Raw genomic sequence first — 27,522 nt, forward strand, 5'->3', positions numbered from 1 at the left:
CAGTGAACCATGAAACATCTCAGGTAAAAAGTACATTTTTAGGCAAATCCTTTGAGATGAGGAATCTGAGGAAGGATTTGAGTGCATTATCCAGTGTAGTTGAATTCTTTCTTTGGTATTAAATATGCTTTGCTTTATACCAAAGAGCTCAGCCTCTCCTTCCAGACATTGAAATTCATCTATTTCACTCATGGCACCATTTATGTTGGTTTTTTTTTTTTTAATTTTTTGTTTTTCGTTTTTTTTTTTTTTTTCACTCTGGAACTTCTCTGATAAGCTTGCCTCCACTTACAAAACGATCAAAGCCTGGAAAGAAATTATTAGAAAGGAAGAAAGAAAAGCACCTTTAGTTTAAGCTTCAAATGAGACCAAGTTGATTAGTCATCTAAGATCAGGTGGCCCGGCGGTAAGCTTACAGCAAATCATGTCTATCGTCTTCTTCTTGCTCTGATTTCTCTTTTGAAACTTTGAGTAAACTGCCTGCATGCAATCATATCTTTAAGAGAGGCTGATTAAATCTAAAACTCAACTAGCTAGTGCCCTGTGTGAATCTTGTTTATTCTAAATAAGAAGATAAAAATCAACACAAGGGAAAAGGCAGCGTAGGCACAGAACAAAAATAAGGCCCCCGTAATTAAAATATACAAACCTTATGTGTTACACGATAATTTTTCTGGCATATCTAATGAATGGCAGGCACAAAAGGCTTGTTGCCTCAAAGGCCCTTACCTACTTGTATTTCTGGATAGAAAAAGTTGTCCTCAAACATGTGTAATGCTGGCTCCCCAGGTATCAGCCACACAGCCTGTTGCTAAAACAAAGCTGAGTTTCCTGCACACCATGGTGAGAAGCGCCATCACTCAGTGGAGCTTTGCCAGTGCCTTAGAGGGGTAAGGTGACATCAGATCTTGTTAAGAATCTAAACTTTGGGGTAAGGTGCCAACATTCTCTGACTGGTAGAACCAGGAATTCAGAGTGGCGACAAGAAGGCCTCTGTTGATGCTTTCAGTTGAAGACTTGATGGTTCTTTCCACAAGTCTTTGTGTTGAGCAACCAAGTTATTTACCTGGACAAGAACTTCTTAGAATGAATGGTAAGTGCAGTTCATGAGGACGGTGAGATAGTTAAGTGGTGTTAATGAAGACAGCAGGCTGCTCTTGTCTCTTCCTTGTCCAATCCATGTGTAGGTGGGGCAGTGAGGGAAGAGCTGGAGGGAGAGGATTTCAGTTTTCTGTGGCCTGAAAAGAGACCTGTGTCTTGAGAATTGCTGTGTTTCGTAATGGGTAGACAGCCAGATGCTGGGAACAAAGAAAGTCATGGGTAATGCAAAGCTATGATGGTCCAAATTCATTTGCATTTAACTTTAACAGCATTTAGGCTTCGGGGTCCCCACCTCTTGACCCACAACTACCGTCTCTCAAATTGCCATGATGAGTATGACAGGGGATCTCTGTTCTCAGGGAGTGGGCCATTCAGCTGGAGACCCATTTCAGCCCATTTCAAACCACACACATATATCCATAGACTTTTCAGATAACAGCGCACACTTTGGTGCTGTTGGAGTTCACAGAAGATAAACATAATGCAGTGACATTGCTTAGTCAATTAACAGCTTTACGTTCTGAAGAAACAGTAGTGAAAATGGAGTATTTTTAAGTGAAATTTATTTTGAAGTTTATTCTTCATTTTGGAGGGACATAGTCTCCTCATGTCATTCCTGTTTGCCTTTTGAAGAAGTCCAAGATCAACAAAATCTCAGGCTATCAATCAATATCTGTTGAATTAACAGACAGTTGGTATTTAAGCTTTATATTCATAGAGAAGAGACATTACAGGATCTGTAGCTTTAAAAATCTATTTCTTCAATGTTTATTTCTTTTTGAGAAAGAGAGAGCATGAGCGAGGGAGGGATAAAGAGAGAGGGAGACAGAGGGTCCGAAGTGGGCTCTTAGCTGAGAGTGCAGAGCCTGATGTGGGGCTTGAACTCATGAACCACGAGATCATGACTTGAGCAGAAGTTGAACGCTCAACCAGCTGATCCACTCAGGTGCCCATAAATCTGTTTCTAAAAAAAACAGGGAAACGTCTCAGTTCTCATAAAGAGAATCTTTAGCAATTCTGATTTTCCAGCTATTAGAACATTTTCATATATCCTTCAAGCTTATTTATTAGAGTCAAATGTCTATATTTTTCTCTCTCTCACTTCCTTTCTACTAGAATTAGGCATCCCAAAAGATGTTCCGAATGCACAGATTGAATAAGTGGCTCCGAATGTGGTTAAAGCCCCTGTCGGTCTGGGTTCTTGTCGATTCATCTTCCCTCTCTCCCAATATTTGTAAGATTAACTAGGGAATCCTCCATTTTTCACATGCTCGTTGCTCTGGCCAAACCGCAGTACGGCTGAGTCCTTGCCCCTCATCCAGAATTCTCTTAAATTTCCATTAGCTTTTCTACCTCTCTGCATGTTCTACTCTTCATGGGTGCCCACCGGTGCTCTTAGCCACTGGGCAGACATTGTGCTGTATCCTAGAGATGTTAACATTTTTATTAAAGAGCTTCCTTGGGACCCTTGGGAAGGAAAGTAACCGGCCAATCTAGACAATGTATGTAAGAATTCACACATTCCCATGCTGGTGGTGACAGGGGGAAGTGGAAGGCGTGGAAATAAACAAAGAGCAAGCAAATGGAAAAAACAAAGGCTATCTATTCTGAGCTTCCTATAGCAAGGGAAGCCACCATCCCTCACTTGTATTTGGCCGAGACTCAAAGGCAGGCAGCAGAAAGGAAAGCTTCAGAGTAGAGAAAAGGGAAGGATTCAGATGTGCCCTGATTGGTAGTTGGCATGGGGAAGTGGGAGGACCAATGAGAATTAGGGCATCCTATGTGTTAGGGGTGTGTATTTGGCTTTCTCTGATTGGTCCAAAGTTGATCCCCAAGTCAAGGGTGCTGCTAGTTATTAATCAGGTACTGGCCATTGGGGCCAATTGTTACAGAAGTTATTGTTCAGCTTCCTAGGATGTCACTAAGGATAGCAGTCTGGTTCCCTGCAAGTCTGACTTTCAGCAGGCTGGCTTCTTGGGTTTACTGAAGATAAGGGGCCGGCTTCCTGGACAGGCTGCTGCAGGTTGTAGATCCAAGTTCTATTTTTGTACATGGCCTGGCCATTGTCTGTTCATATATTCAGTCTCTTCCTGGGAATATATGTGAAAGTTATAATGTAACAGAGCCCTGACTCTGAAATACACTTTATTGTAAATTAGTTTTTAGGTAGAGTTGTAATAAAATTAAACACAGGTTATTTGGAATCAGTTTTCTCTTCTAGGGTTTTCTCCATCAGATACGAAGTATATAGGCCAGTCCGTAGCAACGGGTATGAATTGTAAAGGAAAGCACTGTGGAAATACAGGAGCCAGGGAGGGAGCGAATGGGAGAGAGGAACATAACTCAGTGTCTCCCCGGATCTGTTTTGCCTTGGGGCCTGAGTTGGTGGATACCTCCGAATGTGTTCCCTGGGGGGAAGTGTTTGTGAGCTCTTGGTTTAAAGGTCTAGGGACCAGCAGACCTGGGTGGATAAAGAACAGGGCCTCACAGAAGAAGGAAATATATCAGAGATTGATAGGGAGGGACAAGGAAAGAGCATTGAGTTAAAATTCCACAGGCTAGATAATATAGACAGAATTCTATCGTCTAAACCATTTAAACTTAAATAACAAGTTGCTAAGAATAGCTCATTGAAATGCCGCATTATTATCTGTTAACAGTTGTTTGTAACCACACAAGAAAAACAGTATGTATCTTCACTAAGACGGTAACATTGCTTGTGCCTTATAAATTTAGCATTTAATTGGAATGACTGACTACTAGAAGATATCAATGATGAGCTATTTCCTCCTTAAAGAAAAAAACACTTTTTTGTGTTACTTTGATACGCATGGTATTGAAACCAGTTGTTTATTGAATACATACCAGGCACAAGGGACTGGGTTGGGTGTCTGGAAGATGGAAACTATTTCTGGACTTGAAAGGATTTTGGGAAGCCTCATAGATAGGGGATAGACACATATATCTGCAATGCCTTGGTAGATGGTTAAATATGTCTTATGAGTGATATAAAGTCAAGGGCTCCCCAGGGTCTTTTTGGGGAGGGTGCTATTTCCTTTGCTCTGGTGAGCAAGGGAGTTATCATAACACTTTTGTCAACTCCTACATTTTCATTTGTCAGGTTGAAAGTTAATACACCATCCATGCCAATGCATGTTTAGACATTTATTTTTCTCTGCATGCTTGTTCCCACCATTGCGCTCTGCAGACAAGTGAGAGAGGAAATTTGACAAGCAATTTGTATTATGTCAGTTACACCAAATCACATCCCTTGTCTGCCCCCCTAATCACACAAAAGCCTCCCAAAGCCCATGAGGCGTGAAGTTCCAGGGGCTTAGGACGTTATTGAGGCAAAGTGAGAAGTACAGAATAGACATGAGGAGACTTTAGCAAAAAGAATCTTCCTTTCAGCCACTTAATACAACTATCCCATGACTTTCAGGAAGTGACTCACCTCCACTTATTTCCAGCAGTTACCTCATGTAAATGTTTGTGTCCCCCCCAAAACTCATATGGAGAAGTCCTAGCCCCCAGTATGTATTTGGAGTTGAAACCTTTGGGGGGTGATTATGTTTAGAGGAAGTCACGAGGTTGAGATCATTATGATGGGATTAGTGCCCTTTTATAGGAGGACACACATGCACTGAGAAATAGCCATATAAGCACACCCAGAGAAAATGCTATCCAATAAGCCTGGAACACCAGGAACCTAATCTGCTGGCATCTTGATCTTGAACTTTCCATCATCCGACCTATGAGAGGCAAATGTCTACTGTCTGTTGTTTGAGCCACCCAGTCTATGGGGCTTTGTTTGAACGGCCCAAGATGACTAAGTCACCTTGTTGTGAATCTCGAGAGCAATGGCTTTCCATGAGGTGCAACTTTGCCCAACCCCCAGGGGGCATATTTGGCAATATCTGGAGAGATTTTACCTTGGTAGAGAGGGTTTGCCAGCAGCATCTACGAGCAGAGGCTAAGGATGCTCTCAACCATCCTACAACATACAGGAGAGCCCAACAGCCCCCATAGCAAAGCAGGATGCACACCAAATAGCAATGATGCCCAAGTTGAGGAGAACTGTTCCAGATCCTGTACAGCCATCTCCTTAGAATCCCTGGAAACCTGAAAATTCCCCTCTCTCCCCAATAGCATTAGCCTTTCCTACGATAATTCTTAAAACCACCCCAATTAGAAAACCCATCAAGGCGCAACTCTTGGTGGACCAGGTGACATTAGCTGGAAATCGCACAGGTGGACCCCTACAAATGACCATGCTGTGTCCCCTCATACATGCTTGAGTCTCCCTCCACCTCTTCCTCTCCCTGTTGGCTCACCACAGAAACTGAGCAGGGTCGGGGGGTTCTAGCAGCTCACACACATAAGATGTGCATCCTGAGATGCATGATTGCACCGTGAGAGCATGGCCCAGAAACACTCTGTGGCCAGTTCTTTCCAAACTCTTTATCTCACTCTACAAAGACCCTTTTGGTTTCCCAGGCAACTAAGTGCATTACTGACAAATACATGCATGCAAGATCTTTGTGGTGAAAATAAAACAAGCAACCACCTTCCCTTGAGGAACAGCTTATGCTTCCGTTTTAAGTACTGTGTTGAGGTGACTGACTGTTGTCTGTGGTGCTTTGGGCCCGAGGTTGGGTGGGGTTCTGGTTTGTTTGTTCATGGTTACTTTTCAAATGTAGAGATCGGATTATGCGTTGTTTACTGTAGTGTTTGTGGAAGTCTACGTTGATCCAGGCCAATCCCAAGTGCTAGGAGCACCCATGGTATGCACCCTTATCCCTTGCCTCAAGGAGGTTACTTAGGTCAACAGACCCTTTTACCCTGCAAGAGATAGGTGTGCGTCTAGGGTGGGCAGGGGGCACTAAAGCAGCTTCGGAGAAAGGGAAACAGGAATTCTTTCTTAAATGACACGGAGAAGTCAGAGTTAACCAGACAAAGGAGTGAACGACACAGGAAGCAAAAACAAAGGGAGTTAAACCCCAATGAACTCCTGTACAATATTCATAAAATTATAAGCAGGGACGCCTGGTCGGAGGAGAGAGGCTCCCGAGACCTGCAGGGGCCCCAAAAAGCATATGTTTTGTCTGCTAAATGAGTGGAGCTCGCTAAGACGCGGTCAGCAGAAGAGTTACACACACAGGCATGTGCTGTTCAGTTTACTTTGGCTAGGATGAAAACATAATTTGTTTGCATATTTTAAGGCACATTCAGACCCATAACACAGTATCACACAATGAAATCAGCTGATTTTTCTGTTTTTATTGACCTCCCAAGGAACAAAGTCAAGGTATTTATGTACGCTTTCCAATTTTTCCCTACACCTAAATCTACATGTAGTCTGTCCCTCCTTCAGGCAGAGAAGAAACCCCTCGGTGGATCATTGCTTGCCTTATTATAAATCTGGAGCCCAGCACAATGGGAAAAACTAGACAAAAACAAAAACCATTGTTCTTGTTTTGTTTTGTCGCTCATTGCTGTTGGTGGAAGACTGTGCATGACAGGACTTATTTCCTGTGTTCCTTCAGAACCAACGTCCCAGCCCCCTTCCTGTGACTTCTTCTTTCTAGACTTCCTAGACTTCCTATTTCCTAGGTAGAGGGGCGCCCTGGCTTCTCAGAAGCATGTGGTGCTCCAATTGCAAGTAATCTTTGATTTCCGAGATAGAGATCCTGTGCAGTCACTCACTTCCCTGAGAGAATCACTGCAGAGGTATTAGCAGTAATGAAACCTGTCTAATTAACCCTCCTAAAATTCATGAGGAGACTGTTAAAAGGAGTAACTTCTTGTGACAGAATTTTAAACTTTATTTTCTGTTCCCAGTAGTGTTGGGGATTATCCCCATGAAAACATCAGAGCTTTATGTTGCTGTTCAGAACTTTCTAGAGAAATTAGTCTTGAGCTTGCCAACACATCGGTGCTGGGTCTGTGTGTAGTTGACTCTGGGGAACGCAAAGTGAGTTTACTTTTTAACGGGTTACCATGAAGCAGAATCCAGGGGTGTGACAACAATGATTACAGCCGATGTTACGGGGGCTGATACATCCTCATTTTTATTTAAATAGTGTTGATTTCCTTTTGTTATCTTGGCTTAGACACTAATCTTAGAGACCTCGAAACTGGGGATGTCACTCAAGGAGGTTCCCGAACTTGCTAAAAGCAGAATGCCAAATTACGTGGAATTGCCTGAGACTGCTGACACGTGAATATCTGTCAAATAAAACAAAAGACAGTTAACTGTTGTGTGTGGTCTCTCCAAAGTAGCTGTCCTAAACCGGACCAAACACCAATGTTGAGCTACCTAGGGCTGCCGTAACAAAGTACCACTAACTGGGTAGATTAAACGAAGTATACGTCTTGTCTTTCTGGAGGCTAAAGGATTTGGGCAGGTTTCTTCTGGATCTGTGTGGGAGAACCTGCTCCCTGCTCTCCTCTAGATTCTGGTGGTTTGCCGGGAATCTAGGCCATTCCTTGGCTTGTAGAAGCATCACCTCGTCTCTACCTTCATCTTCACGTGGGAATCTCTGTATGTGTCCAAGTTCTCCTTTGTATAAGGATACCAGTTATACTGGGTAATATAACTTGCTCCAGTGTGACCTCACCTTAACTGATGACACCTGCAACCACCCCATTGCCAAATAAGGCCACTTTCTGAGGCAGTGGAACCCAGGACTTCGACGTATGAATGGGGGTGGTGCACAATTTCGCCCATAAGTAGCCACCTCCCTGGTTTCACTCCCATTCCACACCAAAGTGAACCACCAACTGCTAAGCAGGCAGCCACTGTGCTCTTCACCACAGGATGGGGCGAGCCGCTGAATTGTTTTGGTTAAAACCAGTGAGGATGACAGTCCTGAGTCTCTGACTAAAGAGAAGAAGGAAAGGAGAGAACTCAGAAAAGAGAAAAGAACATTCATTAAGAAAAACAAAGGGGGCGGGGGGAGGAAGGTGCAGTGAGGTGAATGGTGGCCCCCGAAACAGATGTCCACATTCAAGTCCCTGGACTTTGTGAATGTGACCTCATTTGGTAAAAAGGTCTCTGCAGATGTCATTCAGTTCAGGACTTTGAGATAAGATCCTCCTGGATTACCCAGCTGAGCCCTAAATCCAAGGGTAAATGTCCTTTTAAGAGACAGAACTGGGCACAACACAGACCCATGGAGAAGATGGAGGCAGAGACCAGAGTAGTGCAGCCACAAGCCAGTAAAATGCCGGAAGCCACCAGAAGCTTCAAGAGGCCAGAAGGATCGTCTCCTGCTGACACCTTTGATTTCAGACTACCATCCCCACGAAGTGTGAGAACATTTTCTTTAAAAAAATTTTTTTTAAATGTTTATTTATTTTTGAGACAGAGAGAGAAGAGCGTGAGCGAGGGAGAGGCAGGGAGAGAGGGAGACACAGAATCTGAAACAGGCTCTAGGCTCTGAGCTGTCAGCAAAGAACCCTATGCAGGGCTCAGACCCACGAACAGCGAGATCATGACCTGAGCTGAAGTCAGACGCTCAATCGACTGAGCCACTCAGGCGCCCCAGAAAATTAATTTCTGATGTTTAACACCACCCCATTTGTGGGAATTTGTTAAAGCCATCACAGGAAACTACTGGAGAAGGAAAGAAAAAAAGCACTATTTCCAGGGAGCCCAGATGTCACCAGTGGTGGCCTATGGGGGCACCACCCTGAAGTCCTGAAACCCTTTGCAGCTTTGCTCTGGCCTGCTTCCTTGAGGAAGAACAGAACCACCAGAGGATTCTGAGCGCCATGAGAAAACGTGGTTTCCCTTCCTTGAACATGGCTATTTATTCCAGCCCCTCCCATCACTCAGCTCCTGTGCGTTACCTTCACTGGTGGGAAGGTAATCGCCTTGAGAACTACGTGCAGCTTAATGGAATTATGTCAGGCCCAACAGACACCACTGATCCTCATGCTTTCAGACAAGCTAACAGCCCATACATGCTTGAAAGCCTACTTGAAATTTCTATCGGCTTGCAAAGAAGGTAGAGGAGACTGCTCTTGGTGGATTACAAGGTGTACATAAAAAGCATTTCTATAATGGGAAGACTCCTCATTGTTTTTGCTTGATGCTTGGTTTAGATTTGGACGGTTTGGATTGTTTCGGTTTGATTTGATGGTGCTAACAATAATCATTAATAATAACAGAGAAACTGTCGGTAGGCCATTATGTAGGCTCTTGAGTCATCCTTTTAGATCATGCTGAATCAGGCTCAACAGAGTTCCTGGGCCGGGCCTGCAGGACATACTTCGTGTCTCCGTTTTAGAAGGTGACACTGCGAAGAAGTCATCCTTACCAAGTGAATGGACCCCCGTCACCAAACCTCACTGTAGGGAGAGCAGATGGCCGGGAAAATCAGATTCCTGCCAGGCGACGGCTGCCATCCCGCTGTGCAACCTGCGAGACGATGCCGGGTGGGTGTCTGTGAGCCCGTCACTCTAGACAAACGTGCCTGACAGCCTCTCTCCCCTGCCTGGGCTCCATGGTGCACGACACAAATAGGCAATTAGGGTTCCCCCAAACTGTGACAGTTTAGATAAGAAAACTCAAACACCGGCCCCTTAGCTTGGCTTTAGGGCAACTGACCTGCCTGAGCAATGTGTCTAATAGTTTCCTACTTTTTTAAACCTTCGTGCAATTCCTTCTGTTTGCCATATCTTTCTCCTTGGCTACAAATGAAATCCCACGACAATAAATTGCCGAAGGAGTATCCAGATTTTTTTTTCTTTTCCTAGAATTTGCAGTATTAAATGTCACTTGTTATAAAGATGCCGTCAGTTGGGTTCAGATGTAATATTGAGTTCTTTTTGGTTGAATGGGATTCACAGAAACAAATTGGTCCATTTTTAGTTTTCTAGACTCATTATTTGCTTCTATCTTTATATCTAGTCTTTTTAAATTTTTTATCTTCATACCTCCTTCTTTTCCTATTTCTTGTTTTTCTAGTATAGCACACACCCACCAAAGTTTTCAACTCATTGGATGTATAAATCCTTTAAGTTTTAGTTTTACACACACAACGTAAGCCTACAATATGAACACTGGAGTTGTGAACGCATCAGAAATGCCAACAATTCCATATGAAACGTTCACTGTGGTTAATTAATAAAAGAAAACAGGGTATATTATATAGCCCAAGATAATTTTACAGTTCATCCGAGAAATGTTTTGCCTACCTAGGGAATTTAGAGAGATAGCTAAAACACAAACCAATTTTCATTAAAATAATTTGTCAATATCTTTGGGTTCTGGTGTTCTTTCTTTTGAAATTGGAATTCTGTGTACTATAAAAATACAAAATATGCCACGTTTGTTTACTCTGAAAAACAAAATCCACAGGCAGAAAGTAAAAGACATGCTCTGACGTAGACATCAAGTTTTATAAAGTAACACTATTAAAAATCAATCTCAAAGTGATGAGAAGTTTTTTGTTTTGTTTTTTTTTAAAGAAAAAGTGTTGTAAAAAAATGTTCTCACTTTTGTTAGTAGGGACTGCTCTGAATCTTCTTGTGTCCTAGTGAAGGAGATTGTCTCCTAAGCATAAGGGAGGCAGGAATTTTATAAGATTTGGATAAGTTCAGGCCCTGGCATATAATTTAGGGCCCATGAGGTGCGTTAGAGGGACAGACTGATTGATGATCCGGACAGCCCCAAGCTGCCTTGAGTTACCTGTCATCTGAGGTTTATTTCAGCTATGAAGGTAGATGACCCATAGCCAGGTTTTATGTAAGCAAAGTCAGACCCTGAGGAACCCATCACCCAAAGCCAAATAAGATCCATTCGCATCCAAAGCTCAGTTCAGTAATTTAAATTAGAACTAGAATTGCCTAGTGGAAATCAGTACGTGGCTTGGCTGTTCTGTACTAGGAAGGAAAGCAACTTGGGAAACAAAATTAAGTGAATTTCAATCAATGAACTTCCTCCGAGAACTTATACTAGGAATTGCTCTTCCATACGCAGCTCATTGGTCAACAAAGAAAGGGAATCATAGCCAAAGAATTTATATCCTCCTTCTGTGACATTTATGTCTCTGATTTATGAAGTCTGCTGTGAACCAAGTATGAGGGTAAGGGGTGTATGAAATCAGAACAAGACTGTCGCATTTAGGAATAAGGTACACTCTGGGAGAGGCACTCCTGTCAGCCCATACTTAAAATACACTGCTGTCCGTTGTCTCTGGCTATGTCTTTTGTAGAGTTAGAGCAATTCTTTTAGTTGTGATTTTATCGACATTGCGTCAAGTTGTTATGAAATTAGGATTTCTTTGGTGCTGAAGATCTGTGAGTCCTCGGTGATACGCAGGCATAGAAACAGGAACAGGAACGTGGCTGCCCTCATTCAGCAGGGCCACCCAGGGTGAGTCCCTCCCAATCCCAGTTCTTTGGGACAGGAATGGGTGGCATGCACAACAAGATTTCCTTATTCGGATACAATATTCAGATATCTGGGAAAGTCTAGATTAAACGAAGTTCACCAAGTGGTTTCATTTTGTCTCACTGAAGGACTGACGGGGCCCTTCCTTTGCTACTATGCATGGCAAATTTCTGAGGGTCAGGCGCAGCATTTCCCACACTTAGGCTACAGAGAAACCTTTTCTAGAACACAGCATGCTAAAGCACTGGTATTCCTGGGATCTGTCATAGAGGAGGGAAAGCCGCAGGGTGGGTGTGAGCCCAGTTCTCAGCCAAGCACTGTTGTTGCGTCTTCTTACGTTGTGTAGTCAAAGAGCCCGTGTAAATTGTTTATTGATTTATCAGCAAACACGTTATTAGATGTCACCCTGTCCTCAGTGTGCATTACCATTGGGAACGTCTGTGACATGTTTAAGCTAACGAGACACAGCTCCTACGCTGTGACTGTAGAACGACTGATCGGATAGATGAATTACATGGCAGGTGTCACACAGGAGGTGAAATTACACCTGTGATTTTACCTGTGTAGCATGCATGAATAACATATAGAGCTGACGAGTCTCTATGTTGGGCACCTGAAACTAATGTAGTTTGTGTGTAATCTGTACTCAAAAAACCTTTTTAGAAAGGAAGATTATACCTGTGGAAAGAGCTCAGAGGCAAGAGAGAGGAGGGCTGGTCGGAGAGGGGAGCTTCGAGCTGGGAGACTCACAGAAAGGGACCAAAGCCAAGAGACAGTTAGCTCTGCGACCTTACACACATCATCTAATCTCTCTGGGCTTCGTTTGTCGTTGTGAATTGCACCTGCTGTTCTTATGCCCCCACAGAAATGCTAAGTAGAAATTGAAACAATAGATGTGACTTTTCTTGAAAAAGTTAAGCTACTCTATAATGTAACCGATGAGTAGTGGCATATGAAGAAAACCTGTAGCTGATTCCCTGTCTTTGTGACCTTTGTTGAGACTAGTTTTTATTTTGGCAGACGGGTAGATGGATTTGAGAAGGCAATACAAGGGACTGCAGTGTTGTAATTCACCATTATTTACATTAATCATTGTGTTACTGTTATCCCAAAGCGCCAATGTCAGGTCAGAGGACTACCTTCAGGTTCTCTTCCTGAAAACCAACTTAGCTTATGAAAATGCCAATCTCATCGTGTCTCATGCTATTGTCTGCTGAAATTTTCATCCTGGGAGAGTTCTTAGGTCTTTGCTGGATAACAATCTTGACCTAAAAATAAAGAGCCTTCCTAGGTTTCTCCCCTGAGGCTAGAGTCAGTGAGTTTAAGTTTTCACCTTTACCTCCTTTCTGCTAAAATTAGACAATGAATTAGCACAATTTTTTTGGCTATCATGCTAAATATTTAATCAAATTATTTAAAACCTGTTATAATGTGTCATATCAGTTGCTTGACTCATTTTCAGTATTTCCCCAAAATCATCTTATTTCCAGTTCAAAAGGTGCTTCAGCAAGCTTCCTGCCATTTTTTAATTAACTGCCACTTTTATTTTTAGAGCAATTCTTATACAGATTAAATATGCTTATCTTAGCCACCTCCTTGTCCGTATTTCTACTCATTACCTTACTTCTCAACAAGTATGACAATTTTTCAAAATCTAACACAGTGAAATCCTCTGGATAAGAGCTCAAGGTGCTAAAAGGTACAATTCCTTTTGTCTTCTAAACAGGTGGAAGGGGTTATTTTTTTGGCGGTAATAAGTCTTGAGAGAACTGTGCACCATCCACTAGAAACCTATAAAATTCTGCATTGTTTAATATTATTTCCATTCAGAGGGCTGAGTTCTTGTTTGAATCATTTTCGCAGACCAATTGCTTATCAATCCTGGCATGTGAAATAGGTCCTTATATGTGTTATAAGGCTGCACTTGTTTTCTAAAATCATAGTTTTGAGACAAAAAGCCTAAGGAATTTTTGGGTTTCTTCCAGAATTTGTCTCAACTTTTGCCCACAGCAACCACTGATACCTTGGCTCCAGCTTATCCCATTCTACTATGCCTTTCTCTCTCTCTCTCTCTCTGTGTCTTTCTCTCTCTCTCTCTCTCTCTCAAGAGCATCTGACTCTTAATTTTGGCTAAGGTCATGATCTCAGGGTTGTGGGATCAAGCCCCACCTCAGGCTTCATGTTGAGCATGGAGCCTGCTTAAGATTCTCTCTCTCTCTCTCTCTCTCTCTCTCTCTCTCTCATGCTCTCCCCACCCCCCGACCCCTCTTCTCCACTCTCTCTGTATCTATAAAATAAAAATAGTAATAATAACAAAATTAAAAAGTACAATCTTACCATGGTTTGTAAGCTTATTGGTTGATCACTTCATGCTGGACAGTGGTGTTCTCATGAGATAATCATGGCATCTGTCGCAGGTCGGTACTGTGAATGTCAGAGAGAAGGTTGATCCGGGAAGTCAGCAAAGGCTAACAAATGATCCAAACATTCATTTTGGGGTACTAGGATTAGAAGGACCATCCCATAATACTTTTTCTTTTTTTGATTTGTTTCCCTGGGTTGATTTTCTGGTTTTGTCTTGTTTTCCTGATTCTTCTCTGTGATAAGCTCGTGATATGCACATGGTCATGACGGAGATGGAACGTGGTACCGGTGCTCCTTCACAGCCCCTCCTGATGCAGAAGTTCCGCTCCTATGATGAAGATGTCAGCTTAGCAGTTTTGTTATTTGTGACCATCCATCACTTTGATGGTTTACTTTATCTGACCAGTACACAGATGTAGGTATAGCAAGCAGCGTGGATTCATTCACAAAGACTTCTTTGTATGGTTATCAAAGCTAGACCTATATGATAATAAATCTTGAAAGTTAACTTTTGTTTTGTTGGTATATAGCTCCTGGGTTTGTAATTTTGGCCACGTTATTCTGCAGAAATATTGCATTTCCTTTCAGCTCATCTATAGGGACCAGTAACCCAGAACTCTCAGAGTCAACCTCTGCCAGTCTTCACCCTCTCCCCCTGTATCTCTCTGAGCTGTGACTTTTCAGTGCCCTGGCCATGCTGCCTGAGGGCAGGGCTCCTTGGGTCATACAACAGTAGCCAAGCCTGGGAGGAGGTTGTAGGCATTAATTCCACCAATGAAAAGTGCTTGTCTTTTAATGGGCTTGTCATGCCTAATTATATTATATTTTCCTTAATTGTGACATCTATGGATACAGATTTGATTTTTTCAGTTATGCTCTACTAGAAAGAAAGAGATTCCAGTTCTCTCCATGAAAACCTAGGGTCAAAGAAAGTAAATAAATTGGTCAAGGCAATTTTTTATATTATTTAACTACTGTTTTAACTTGTGTAAACAAGACCCATCAACATGTCATTATATTTACAGAATTATTAGTAACTCTCCCTGGTAATTTATTATCTTACCTATTTTAACAAATTTTTAGTATATTTTTTCCGAATTCTGAATGATTAATTACAACAAAATCTCATTTAAAGATTGTTTTATCAAGTTTTTAGAAGCATAACCTGTGAAATCAAGCGTTTATAAAGACAGAAGAAGTAGAAATAAGGAAGCTTCTAACATGCCCAATTCAAAGTAGAACATTAACGACAATTAAATTTGTTTCACTTAGTCTAAGTAATTAATCCTTGTTCTCTTGATCTTGGGTTAGTTAGCAGTCTTTCAAAGTGAATGAGTTCCGGAAAGCCTGACTGAATCTCTTAGCAGTCTGAGAGATGTTCATTTGGTTGACGATATCACTTCTGCAGGGGCACCTGTAGCCAAGAGCCTAGTTTCTATTTTATCAAGTGTTAAGAGGATGTGTTGGAGCCCTTTAATCAGGCTATTTTGATGTTTCTTCCAACTGACCCAATTACAGACCTGTGGGTCCTGCAGGGGTCTTTAGGCAAGCATGAGAGAAAACCAGAACCCACCCGTTGATGATAGGGCTGAATGGCTGTGATTACTCATCACAACCAATAATAATAAAATTGAGACAATTTTAGCTTTATAAGGTGTTAGGGACTAGCATGAAAGTCAGTATACATTGTGGACAGGGAGGGCACTGAAAAACTCCAGGACCTCATTGTTTATCCCATAAAGATGACGTTAGGATCTTTGAAACCTAGAAATTGAACCTTTCTTTTAAAAACTTGTTGACCATCCCTGTGCCATTCTTTAACACAAAAGGAATCATGCTTTTAACCAAAGTGGAAGGTTCATAAGTGCTGAGGCAGAATAATACTACTTGTCATGATTAAGTGGAGGTCAAGTTTCTCTGGTTTTTATCTGCTAGGTCTTTTTGTCTTGGAAGCCTGATGAAAGTACATCTCCCACACTGGTATTAAACCAAATAAAAACCTGCAAAAGTGCAAATATCCCTCATTATTTCCAGCATCTTTATTTTATAAAGTCAGGAAGAAAACTCCTTGATATTACCCAGCAACAGTCCGGGAACCCTAAGATGATTTTAGATGTAAAAGACATTGTTTAAAGTTTTATTAATTTGACGATGGGGTGTAGACTTGGGGAAGACAATTTCAAAAAGGGTTCTCAGGGGACAGAAGATACGAATATAAGTCTTTAGTGTGTAAAGACAAGAAATAACTGCAGCTTGATTCAGAATTTTCCCATGTGAACAAGAATTCAAACGTTTTCAATAGCCAAGAAATACCATCTTGAATGCTTCACCTCTTTGGTCTGTAAGCCACAGAAGCCAGTTTTATAATACAGATTTTTTGGCATATGTTTTCTCCTCTTTTATAATAAACTGTTTTTATAGATACCCTTATAATGTATACAGTGACAGATTTTATGATACATGAGGGCCAGTCATTCCCCAAGGAGAAAGAAAAGGTCCTGGTCACATTATATAAAGAGCTATGGCTATTGACAGAGCATTGTAAAAGGCTAGCACTCACTCTTTGGCAAAGGGGGCAAAGGCTTTTTTCACGTTTACCTACAGACACACAATCACGTTAAAATCAGCACCTCACTTTCATATCTTCAACCACCGATCAAAAGTAACTTCAGAGTGGAGAGAGGATTCTGGCAAAGTGGCAGAGTAGGAAGCACCAGGAATCTGGCTACCCACATTGGCAGAATCTATCTGATGTATTTTGGAACTCTGAAGTCTAATGAAAGCTGGAAACTTGCAAGGAAAACTTGGAGGGTAAATACTGATATTAATTTCAGTCAATGTCAGCTCTTAGCACAGTATCAAGTACATATCCCTCACCCCAAACCCCTTGGCAGGCTGCTATGTATGTGTTCCTGAGCAACTTGTGTGCAGCTGGTGGGAACCAGGGTGGGCATTGAGGACTCTGCCCTCCAAGTATAAGGGATCTACAATCTGATCACTGCTGCTTCTGATAATGGAGGTGCTGACATAGAGATAGGCAGCCATTTTTGCACACCTCACACTGTTGCAAGCCCCTTCCCCTCTGGCCGAGGTGACTTCCAGGGGATTTCAAGTGTTGGAACCCTCCCTTCCCCTTCAATTCATTTTTCTTCCCTTTTGGGAGCAAGACTGTAAGGACTAGGAGATTCATAAGCAAATGCATATGCAGAGGAAATTAACAGCCCCCCACATTCCTGGAGAAAGGCACAAATTCAGAAAAGACCTGAGAGGACTTTCAGGTTTATACCTCAGGCTGATCCTCTGGACGCCTATAACAATCAAAACAAAAACAAAAACTAAAAAAACAGCAAACTTGGGGAAGGGGAAGAATCTAATTTCCAGGGTTACATAAGGTGTCGTAGACTCTGGGTCTGGAGTTCTGTCTTATCCAGCAAGAGAACAGATGCAGGATTGAAATGTGAGAGAGGCTAATGTTCAGGAGGAGATAAGAGCCCCAAGTCAGGGTCCTTGCTCCATTTTTATTAGGATCAGAAGGCTTGCAAGCATGATAGGTGTGCACAAAGAGACAATGAAACTGTGAACACTAATTCATGGGAATGAGGGGAAAAGGAGTTATTGAAGATATGCGATGTTTGGGGTTTGGGTCAATGCAAAACAAAATCCTGACACCAGGAACGAGGTGCCACCTCTGTTTACCTAAACTGCCTAGGGGAAAAGAAAGACAGAGCATGCTACCTCAGGGTCAACAAGGCACTCTTCTTTTGCTAATTAGCTGCACTTTGGGCAACTTTGCCTTGCTGCACTCTATAGCCCTGTTTACATGTTTACCTATTTTGGTCCTTCCGTCCTGTGAAAGCAGCTTTCTGCTATTGTACTAAGTTGGGGGACATTTCCACCCTGAATACCTAATCTTGTTTACCTCATTTTGGATGTTTCCATCCTGAGATTTCCTATTCCTATGCCTTTGTCCTATACTGGGGGCCTTTGCCCTGTTTACCTAATCTTGTTTTACCGAATCTTTGATGCATACATCCTGTGGCTTTCTATTTCTTTATGCCTTGTTAACCTCCATCGTTGCAAGCTCAGGGAATTCCTGTGCTTATTCCCCACAATAAGATTCCAGTGTCTACTTGTACACATGTCCACACACACACACACACACACACACACACACACACACACAAACACACACACACAAATCCATAAGGCATATAAAGAAAGTGTGGCTCGCTCAAAGGAAAAAAATAAGCCGACAAACCTATCCCTGAAAAAGACCAGATGGCAGACCTACTAGACAAAGACTTTAAAGCAACCATGTTAAAGATGCTCAAAGAACTAAAAACTGATGTGGAGAAAGCCAAGCAAATGATGTAGGGATAAAATTGAAATATTATTAAAGAGATAGAAAATCTAAAAGGAAATTTAAGAAAGGAATTCTAGAGCTGAAAATTACAATAACTGAAATGAAAACTTCACTAGAGGGATTCAGAGGTAGCTCTGAGTAAGCGGAAGAATACGTGAACTTGAAGACAGGACAGCTGAAATCATCAAATCCTAGGGATGGAAAGAAAAAAAAATGAAGAAAAGTGAAAATGTTGCAGAGCAACATACACATTGTGGAAGTCTCAGAAGGAGGAGAGAAAGAGAAAGCGTCAGAGAGATTATTTGAAGAAATAATGCCTGAATACTTCTCAAATTTGATGAAAGATGTGAATATAAACATCCAAGAAGCTCAACCAGCTCTAAGTAAGATAAACCAAAGGGACCCATACAGACACACATAATCAAATTGTCCGAAGACTAGGACAGAGAGTATCTTGAAATTGGCAAAAGAGAAGTGACTCATCACATTAAAAAAAAAAAAAAGATCCCCATTAAGATTATAAGCAGATTTCTCATCAGATTCTTTGGAGGTCAGAAGGTAATGGACTATATTTTCAAAGTGCTGAAAAAAACCTATCAATCAAGAATCCTATTTTTCAAAAGTGAAGAAGAAAGACATTCCCAGGTAAATAAAAGCTGAGGGAGTTTATCACTAGAACTTTCCTACAAGGAAAGGTAATCCTGAAATTTGGAATAAAGTGACTCAAAGCCATATGAAGAAATACAGATCTTAGTAAAGTTAAATACAAGGGGTAATTATAAAAGCTAGTACTATTTTAATGACAGTTTGTAACTCCTGTTTTTCATGTTTTCTACATGATTTAAGAGATTGATGCATTAAGAAAAACATTCATTTTTTAAAACTGTTTTGTAAATATTTATTTATTTGAGAGAGAGGGAGAGAGTGTGCACACAAGCAGGTGAGGGGCAGAGAGAAAGGGAGAGAGAAAATCCTAAGCAGGCTCCACACTGTCAGCACAGAGCCTGATGTGGGGCTCAATTCCACAAACCATGAGATCATGACCTGAACCGGAATCAAGAGTCAGACACTTAACCAACTGAGCCACCCAAGCACCCCCCCCAAAACAATTATTTTATGTTTTTTGGACATACGATATACAAAGGTGGAATTTTGTGATGTCCATCACTGAAAAGGGTGGGGGTAGAACTACATATGAGCAAGTTTTTATATGTTATCGAAGTAAGATGGTATAAATTTAGAGTTTTATAATTTCAGGGTATTAAATGTAATCCACATGGTAACCACAACAAAAATAGTTACAGAATATATACAAAAATAAATAAGGGAATTAAAACATTTCACTATAAAAATAATCAAATAAACACAAAAGAGACAGTAATGCAGGAAATGAGGGACAAAAAAAGCCATAATCTATATACAAAACAAATAGCAAAGTAACACAAGTAAGGTCCTCCTTATCAGTAATTATTTTAAATATAAATTGATTACACTCTCCAGTCAAAAAACAGAATGGCAGAATGGATTTAAAAACATGATCCAACTATAGGCTGTCTATAAGGAGACTCACTTTAGATCCAAATGTTGCGGGTGAGAGAGAGTCTGTGTCATGTGGATGGAGATCTCGATCCTTGGAGTCCCCACAAGATTTACATGGGCGTCTCCACTCAGAATAATGACAGCTAGAAGGAAATTAGCACCAACCAGTTTATTAACATGAAAGTACACTCTCAAGGTGGGAGAGCTGGGCATGAGGTGGAAATGGCCTCTAGGGTGTTTTGGGATTGGGTGTTACTGGGTCTCTCCGGACTGGGAGGAGTGTGACCTACAGTGGGGTGGTCTCTAACGGGGACTGTTTCCAGTGCTTTGGGAGATTCCTTCCACAGGTTGAGAGGGGGAATTTTTGACCCTACAAGGTTTGTAGAGGAGCTGTCATGGAAGCCTTCCTCCATTGGTTGGGGCTGTTCCCACAATGCAAATTAATTATAATGAGTCTAGGGATTACCCTGGGGCAGAGGTGGAAGAGGAGAGCATGTGCTCTGCACCTGTTCTGGCTCTTTGGTCTGGCAGCCCCAAGGTCTTGGAAGCCACAAGGTCAGGATGTCATGCCCCAGGACTTCTACTGGGTAGCTTATTTGTCACCATCCTTGCCTCCAACTCGTGTCTCTGTCATTCCCCTTCAAAGACTTGGGACTCTGCCCCCGGGTGTTCCTCCCACCACTCAGGTCTAGCTTCTACCTAACACAAAGACATAAACAGATGGAAAGTGAAACAAGAGTTGTACACCCATGTTCACAGCAGCATTGGTCACTCTAGTTAAAATGAGGGAGCAACTCAAGTATCCGTCAACAGATGAATGGAGAAGCAAAATGTGGTATATACATATATGGAACAGTATTCAGCCTTAAATAGGAAAGGCATGTTGACATATGCTACGATATGGATGAAGCTTAAGGATACCATGCTGAGTGAAATAAGTCAGTCACATAAAGATGTATACTAGGGGCATCTGTGTGGCTCAGTGGGCTAAGCGTCCAGCTTCAGCTCAGGTCATGATCTCATGGTTTGTGAGTTCGAGCCCCACACTGGGCTCTGTGCTGACAGCATGGAGCCTGCTTCAGATCCTCTGTCTCCCTCTCTCTGTGTCTCTGCCCCACTTGTGCTCTCACTATCTCTCTCTCAAAAATATTTTTTAAAAAAGATATATGCTGTATGCTTCCACTTGTATGAGGTACTTAGAGTAGTCAAAATCATAGCGATAGAAAGTAGAATGTTAGGGTGTTATTGTTTAATGATAGAGAGTTTCAGTTTTGCAAGATGAAAACAGTTCTGGAGATGGATGGTGGTGATAGTTGCCCAATACAGACTTACTTAATATCACTGAATTGTATACTTAAAAGTGGACAAGATGCTACATTTTATATGTGTATTCTGCCACAGCACAAAAAAAAAAAAAAAAAAGAAGGAGAAAAATTGGAAAAGAAAAGAGTAAATTTAGAGCATCTTGGCAAAAACTCATAGGGCCAGGCTTAGCAGCCCCAGAAACAAAGAAGTCAAAGAGGTGTTAAGGCCTCAGTTGAAGGGGTCATGATGTTCCTGACCCAGCACTGCTCTCCATTCCAGCCGTTGTTAAAATTATCTTTTCTCTAACATTGCTTTGAGAGAGATTTAAGTTTAGAAAGACATGTGAGTCGTCACAAAGACCAGCTATCCAGCGGACTCTATCAATGATCAAAAGAGATACATAATCAATGTAGGAAGGGACTCCAGTGACTTCTGTGATGTCGGCCACCTTACAGCGGCTAGACCACAAAGCACTGCTCAATATTGCTGTCACCGACGGGGAACCAAGTAGTGGTGCACAGATCAATACCACAAATAAACTTAGTCCTGAAATGGAAATAGAAGCAGAATCATAAACAGACAGACAACCCAGGAGCAGAAGCAGCCAGCAGGAACGGAGCCCTGTGGCGCCGTCATGAAATCTCCACCAGCCCTCGTCTGCACTTGCTCTGCAAAGAGTGCCCTTCTTGGACAGCATAGTTGCTCAGGTCCCCAATTCCGTCTGCGCCTTTGTGGGCCCAACACTCTAAACGGATGATTCCAGAAAGAAGCATTCTAAAGAAATATTTTTATTTTTCAATTTTTTAGAGATTCTGAATTTAGAAAACTAGCTCAACAAATCTTTTTTTTTTTTTAAGAGAGAGGAGAGAGTGAGAAAGAAAGAGAGAGCAAAAGCAGGAGAAGGAGAGAGAGAGAGAATATGAATCTCAAGTAGGCTCCATGCTGTCTGCGCAGAACCTGACTCAGGGCTCCATCTAACAAACTGTGAGATCATGACCTGGGCCAAAATCAGGAGTGGGATGCTTAACGGACTGAGCCACGCAGGCACCCCACAACAGATCTTAAACACTTCAGTGTTTAAAGGGAACACACAGAGACACAGGTAGGCACACAGGTGCATGGAGGAAAGGGTATCAAAGTTACAAGGTTACAGTTAGTCTGTCATCGATGGAAACTCGGGGTATTTCTTACACACTCATAATATCTCTGCTGGTCATTTCATACCAGAATTGCACACCAGAAATAGTGTTATTTTCAGCAGAGACGAGGTAACTTAGAAGAAATGACCCACGTATGCGTCTCTACCAGGAACTTGAGCAAAACGGAGCAATCTGTTCATTGGCAGTGGTGTTGGTGGTGGCGGAGTTGTGTTTTGTTTTGTTTCAATCTGAGGGAGCAGCGTGCTTTTCTTTTCTTTTTCTCACATGCGATTCTACGACAGTGGCTACTGGGGAGCACAGTTCTTGCAAACGGAGGCAGGCCAAGGCATCCACTTGGGTTTCACAAATCTGGGCGTCTTTGGAACCTGATGACCAGTGGGGTCTCCCTGATGGAACCTTGCTGTGTTGTTCTCCCGTATCACATATCAGGTTAAATAATTCTGCGTGTTTTTCTTTGTGCGAAGAAAGTACGATAGAGTCTAACTTGTCCGCTATTATTAAAAGTTTTAAATTCACTTGGTTTTCACGACCCACCTCGTTGTTCCAGCGAGAGACTTCTGACCCCTTTTTCCTCCGTTCCCCCACCACCACCAGTGTTTCGCGTGTCAGTTCCATCCTGGGATTCTCCATGATGGCTGGCTGCTGTCCTGTCCCTGACCCACAGCCACCTTTTTGTGGTCACAAGTCCTTGTTTTTGTTCCAAAATATTACAGTTGACTGTTAATTGAATCATTCTATGAATGAATCATTCTGTGACTTTCAGTCTGTGCCGTCCCATTCAGTTATTTTTAAGCCAATCAAATCCAGAGAAAGGGGGAGTGGCTCTCTCTGCAGTGGTTGCTGATGCCACTGGCCTTTCCGTGGCCTCAGCTCCCGTGCCTCCTGCCAGACTCAATGCCAAGGTGACACCTGTCTGCTTATGATCTCCTTTGCACCCACATGCATCCCAATGCACCACAAGGGCGCCGCTGGTCTCCAGGTGTCCTTGACATTCCAGACCCATGAAGAACCTCCAGTATTCCTCCTCCAGGTTCCTAAGGAGATGCCATCCACCTGGGCATCCAGCCACGCTCCTCCTTAGCCTGTGAAGAACCTTCCCTCTGTCCATCTCTGTCTCTGAAACCAAACTGAGACAAAACAAAAACCGACCTGATCCCCTTCGTGGTGTTAGACTGAAAAACTTGCAGTTTGGCTCACCTGCCTCACAACTTTTTCTCATTGCCTCTGTGGCACAAAAATTAGTTCCTAAAGAAGGTTAACTCCTTTTTTTCTAATGTTTATTGATTTAGAGAGAGGGAGAGAGAGTGCAGGCAGGGGAGGGGCAGAGAGAGAGGGAAAGAGAGAATCTCAAGAACTGCTTTTTTTCTAATGTTTGTTTGTTTAGCACAAACTGGGGGGGGGGGGCGCAGAAAGTGAGGGAGAAAGAGAATCCCAAACTGACTCCATGCTGTCAGCTCAGATCCTACTGATGCAGGGCTCCATCTCATGAACCTGAGTCAAAATCAAGAGTTGGATGCGTAACCAACTGAGCCACCCAGGCACCTGAGGATTAACTCCTTTTACCTCCAAAGAAACCTCAGACCTCAGAGACCCAAAAGCTTGACTGGGGGGCAGAAGAGGGAGTACCTCTTATTTATTGGTAGTAGCAAAGTCTTCTTAGCTCTTTCTAATGTTTAGAAACTTAGGGAACAAAAAAAAAATATGTGACATTGAATAATTATAGGCAAAAGCCACCTTGTGCTGTAATGCTCAGAATTTCAGCAGAAGTTCAGAGAAACAGAGTTTTATTGTCAAGAGAAAGACTACATGTTTCTCCAAACTTCAGTCTTTCTATTCTGAAACCTTCCTTCTTGCGGTACCAGAATTCTCTTTGTAGGATATCAACTTGGTCTTGGAGCTCCCCGAACCCATAGAACAAAATCTGAATGCTGACTTCCCATGTCAGTCCCTCCATGGTAACCCCAGTGCAGTCTCCCCTCCCTGGACTTCCGTTATTAGCCTGCCACACAAGGTCACTTATGGCTGTAATTATTCTATGCTCCTGTTTTCTCTTTTCCCCACCCAATTAGCCTCCAAGTTTCTGAACACACGCACACGCGCACACACACACACACACACAGCTATTCTTGCTATGCAAATTTCACATGATGATAGGATTCAAGTTCTAGTATGAGAAGACATCTTTTCTCAGAAGCATAATCGAAGGCTAAAACAACTGTATGCCCTTTAGAGAATTAACAAACTGTGTCCAGAAGTTTCCCCCTCTGTGGAATGATTTTACTTGATTTGTTTCTTCACTTGGATGGTCAAAAATTTAGACTAAAATGTACCCCTCCACATAGACTAATAAATAGATATATGAAAAATCTCCAATTGTCCAGTGAAATGTCCGTGAACTGTATTGGAAATATTAGAAATAAAATCATTCCAATGGGTTTCCTTGACAGGTGATGGTAGGTAATATATGGCGGTGACTCCTATCATTCTCCATGGAATGGAAAACAGTGTTTATACAGCGTCGTGGGGCAGGTGGGGGAGGCTGCTCTGGGAGGAAGCAGTTGCCTGTGTCACCTGAATGTTATGGGGACACCTTGTATTTCGTTCTTGGATTTGGAAAGCATGCAAAATGAAACACACCTTCAAATTTATCTGAGATAACTTTTTAACTGACCGTAACAACAAAAACTGGAAAATGCTGCAGCCGAATCTTCTCTCTCTTTTCATTTTTGCTTTCAACCTCAGTGATGTTCAAGGTCACAAACAGTCTTCCATACTCCGTCAGGAGCGTGAATGCCCGTGTATGCCCAGTGATTGAAATAGCTTTCTGTTCCCTTCCTCTATCACTTCCCTTAGGAAGAAAAATTTTAATCCATCCCCCCATTCATCCATCTTCTCACATCTGTGGAACTCAGATTTGCCTTACGATATAATCTCTGGGGGTTACTGACCTGATGAAGCCCAGGCATGCTGAGCTCAGCAAAAGGAAAAACTTAGCCAGAGCCGAGTGTGATTTAATGATAAATACATACAGCAAGTTGCTCAGAGAACTGCCCATGCACAAAGGATCTTCTCCTAACTATTTTAGATATTGTCTTTAGAAAATAAATATGCTACGCTTGGGGGTTTTCAGGCAAAGCATTTTTGTCAGATACTTCTCAGCTACCACCAAGTGAACGAAGACATTTTCCTATTTCAGTAATTTAGACATCAGCATTTTTTTTGGCCTAAGCTAAAATAAGCCACCTAAACATAGGATAAGAGCAGATACCAAAATGATATGGGCCTATGTTTTATTTATCAATGCCTGGAATGGAGATGCCATTGCCTTCTCCCATGAGTTCCCTTTCCTTACCCCAGGCACCTCGCACTGGAGGATTAAACAGCAGAAGAGGCTATCCTTTAGGGACATGTATGGAGGAAAAGTATTTCAAATGGCTTTCGGGAGCTAGCTGAATATGTCTAATTGGGGGATAGGAGACAAGGAAGGGATTTTAATTTGGACACGTGCCAATTCCATCTGAAAAATTTAAGAACAGCCAACTTTGCTACAGGCACTCATTTACTTAGTTCCAGAAGTAAATTAATGGAACAGAATTGGAAGCTGCAGGTGGGATGAATTAATGTCTTGCAGGGTTATTGGTAATGCCTAAAATGCTTTGTAAACTAAAAGTACTCCATAAAGATGTCATTATAAGTACCTTTATCATTGAGAGCAGCAAGATTAATAATGATGAAGCAAATTAAGGAAGCAAAGTTGGATTTTATTTTCTTTGTTTTTCACACAAAGGGGAATGTGTCAAATTAGTAAGTGTTATATGGTAGAACCAGACAATAAATCCCATCAGAAAGACAGGTGGATCATTGGGTTACCAGAGTTCCAAGGACACCTAGTTACACATCATTTGTAAAGCCTCTCTCCCTTGCTTTGAGTGTTTCTCTTTGTTTTATAAGGGCCAGAACTCGGAAGTTACGTATATGATCATGCTGTCCATATGTTTGTGGTTTGACTCTGACTTGTTAAATAATTCAGGCCCCAACGTAGTTCCCATCAAGGTATTTTTGATGTGATGTTCGAATACCATATGTTTTCTTGACTTCAAGAACCATTGACAGCTCACATCTACAGAGTCCCACATCCTCAGTACTCCTCGTGTTTTACATACTTTACACACTTTTACTCATTTAATTTTTGCAACAGCCTTGTGAGATAGGTACCATTAGTGTTCTTGCTGTACAGGTTTAAAAAGCCTAGGCTTACAGTCATGGACTAACTTGCCCAGAAATTCTATCCCACATCCATCAGAAAGTCCATGCACTCACCATGAGGGAAAAACTGTTCTCTGTATGGGTTCAGTGACCCATGCCCAACAGAGCAGTGACCCAACGGAGAATTTTCAGTGATGAGAAACAGACAATGATGCATTAATGTGGCCTCTTGTGTTCTCGGTTTTTCTCCCCTGTTCCTACCATCGCCTCTCCCCTCGTCTTCCATTTTGGCCTCATTTCAATTCTTCCCTTGACTTTTTTCTCCCAAAGGCAAATATGCCATGCGAGACCTCGTCCACAGGCTTCCAGGTGGGAACAACAGCAACAACACAGCGAGCAAGGCCATGTCAGATGACACGGTGACAGCCGTCTGCTGCACCCTGCACGAAGTGATCACCAAGAACATGGAGAACGCCAAGGCCTTACGGGATGCGGGCGGCATCGAGAAGTTGGTTGGCATCTCCAAAAGCAAAGGAGATAAGTAAGTCAGACGGTAACTTCATATCACTGTGGAATGGGTATTGGTAGAATTGGTTCTAAGTATACGCAGCATCCATTGGTTATGGGTAACATTGTTGAATGTCATTGGATATTCAAGAGGAGGGAAATAGCAAATGGTTTCCAGGCTTCCCACCCATGGTGAAAGCTGATTTTAACTGGTAGTCTTGGTGACTGCCATGATACTGGAGAGATACATTTGACAATCCAGCATGCATACACTAGGAAAGACAACCCGCTTAACCTGAGTATGTGAAAGTGTTTTGTGGTTGCTGTTCCTTTGTGGTTGCAGGCCCGGGTGTTCATGATGGATCCACATCCTTGTGCCCTTTCCCTCGTCAGCTGTACAGAGGAAGCCATGCAAGGAGGGTGAGGGAGCACACAGTGGGGAGCCCAAGAACTCATTGCTGACCTGCCATCTTTCCATGCTAGCCATGCGTTTGAGGCAAATAGTTTAGTTTAACCAGTCACTGTGCCTGTCCTTTCCAGTCTAAAACTGAGGAAGGGGCTGCCCTAACATCCAA

The 27,522-nt window shown here is 42.2% G+C and overlaps 1 protein-coding gene across 3 annotated transcripts in view; it reads left to right on the top strand.

Annotated features, from left to right (window-relative positions):
• CTNND2 (catenin delta 2) overlaps positions 1–27,522 on the top strand; it is a 933,243-nt gene that overhangs the window by 856,960 nt on the left and 48,761 nt on the right. For all 3 annotated transcript variants that reach the window (XM_053202070.1, XM_053202078.1, XM_053202077.1), the window contains one exon: positions 26,771–26,981. In XM_053202070.1, the coding sequence (XP_053058045.1) occupies positions 26,771–26,981 (211 nt within the window). The remainder of the gene's footprint in view (positions 1–26,770; positions 26,982–27,522) is intronic.

The sequence above is a fragment of the Acinonyx jubatus genome, chromosome A1 (assembly GCF_027475565.1).
Source record: "Acinonyx jubatus isolate Ajub_Pintada_27869175 chromosome A1, VMU_Ajub_asm_v1.0, whole genome shotgun sequence".
Taxonomy (NCBI): domain Eukaryota; kingdom Metazoa; phylum Chordata; class Mammalia; order Carnivora; family Felidae; genus Acinonyx; species Acinonyx jubatus.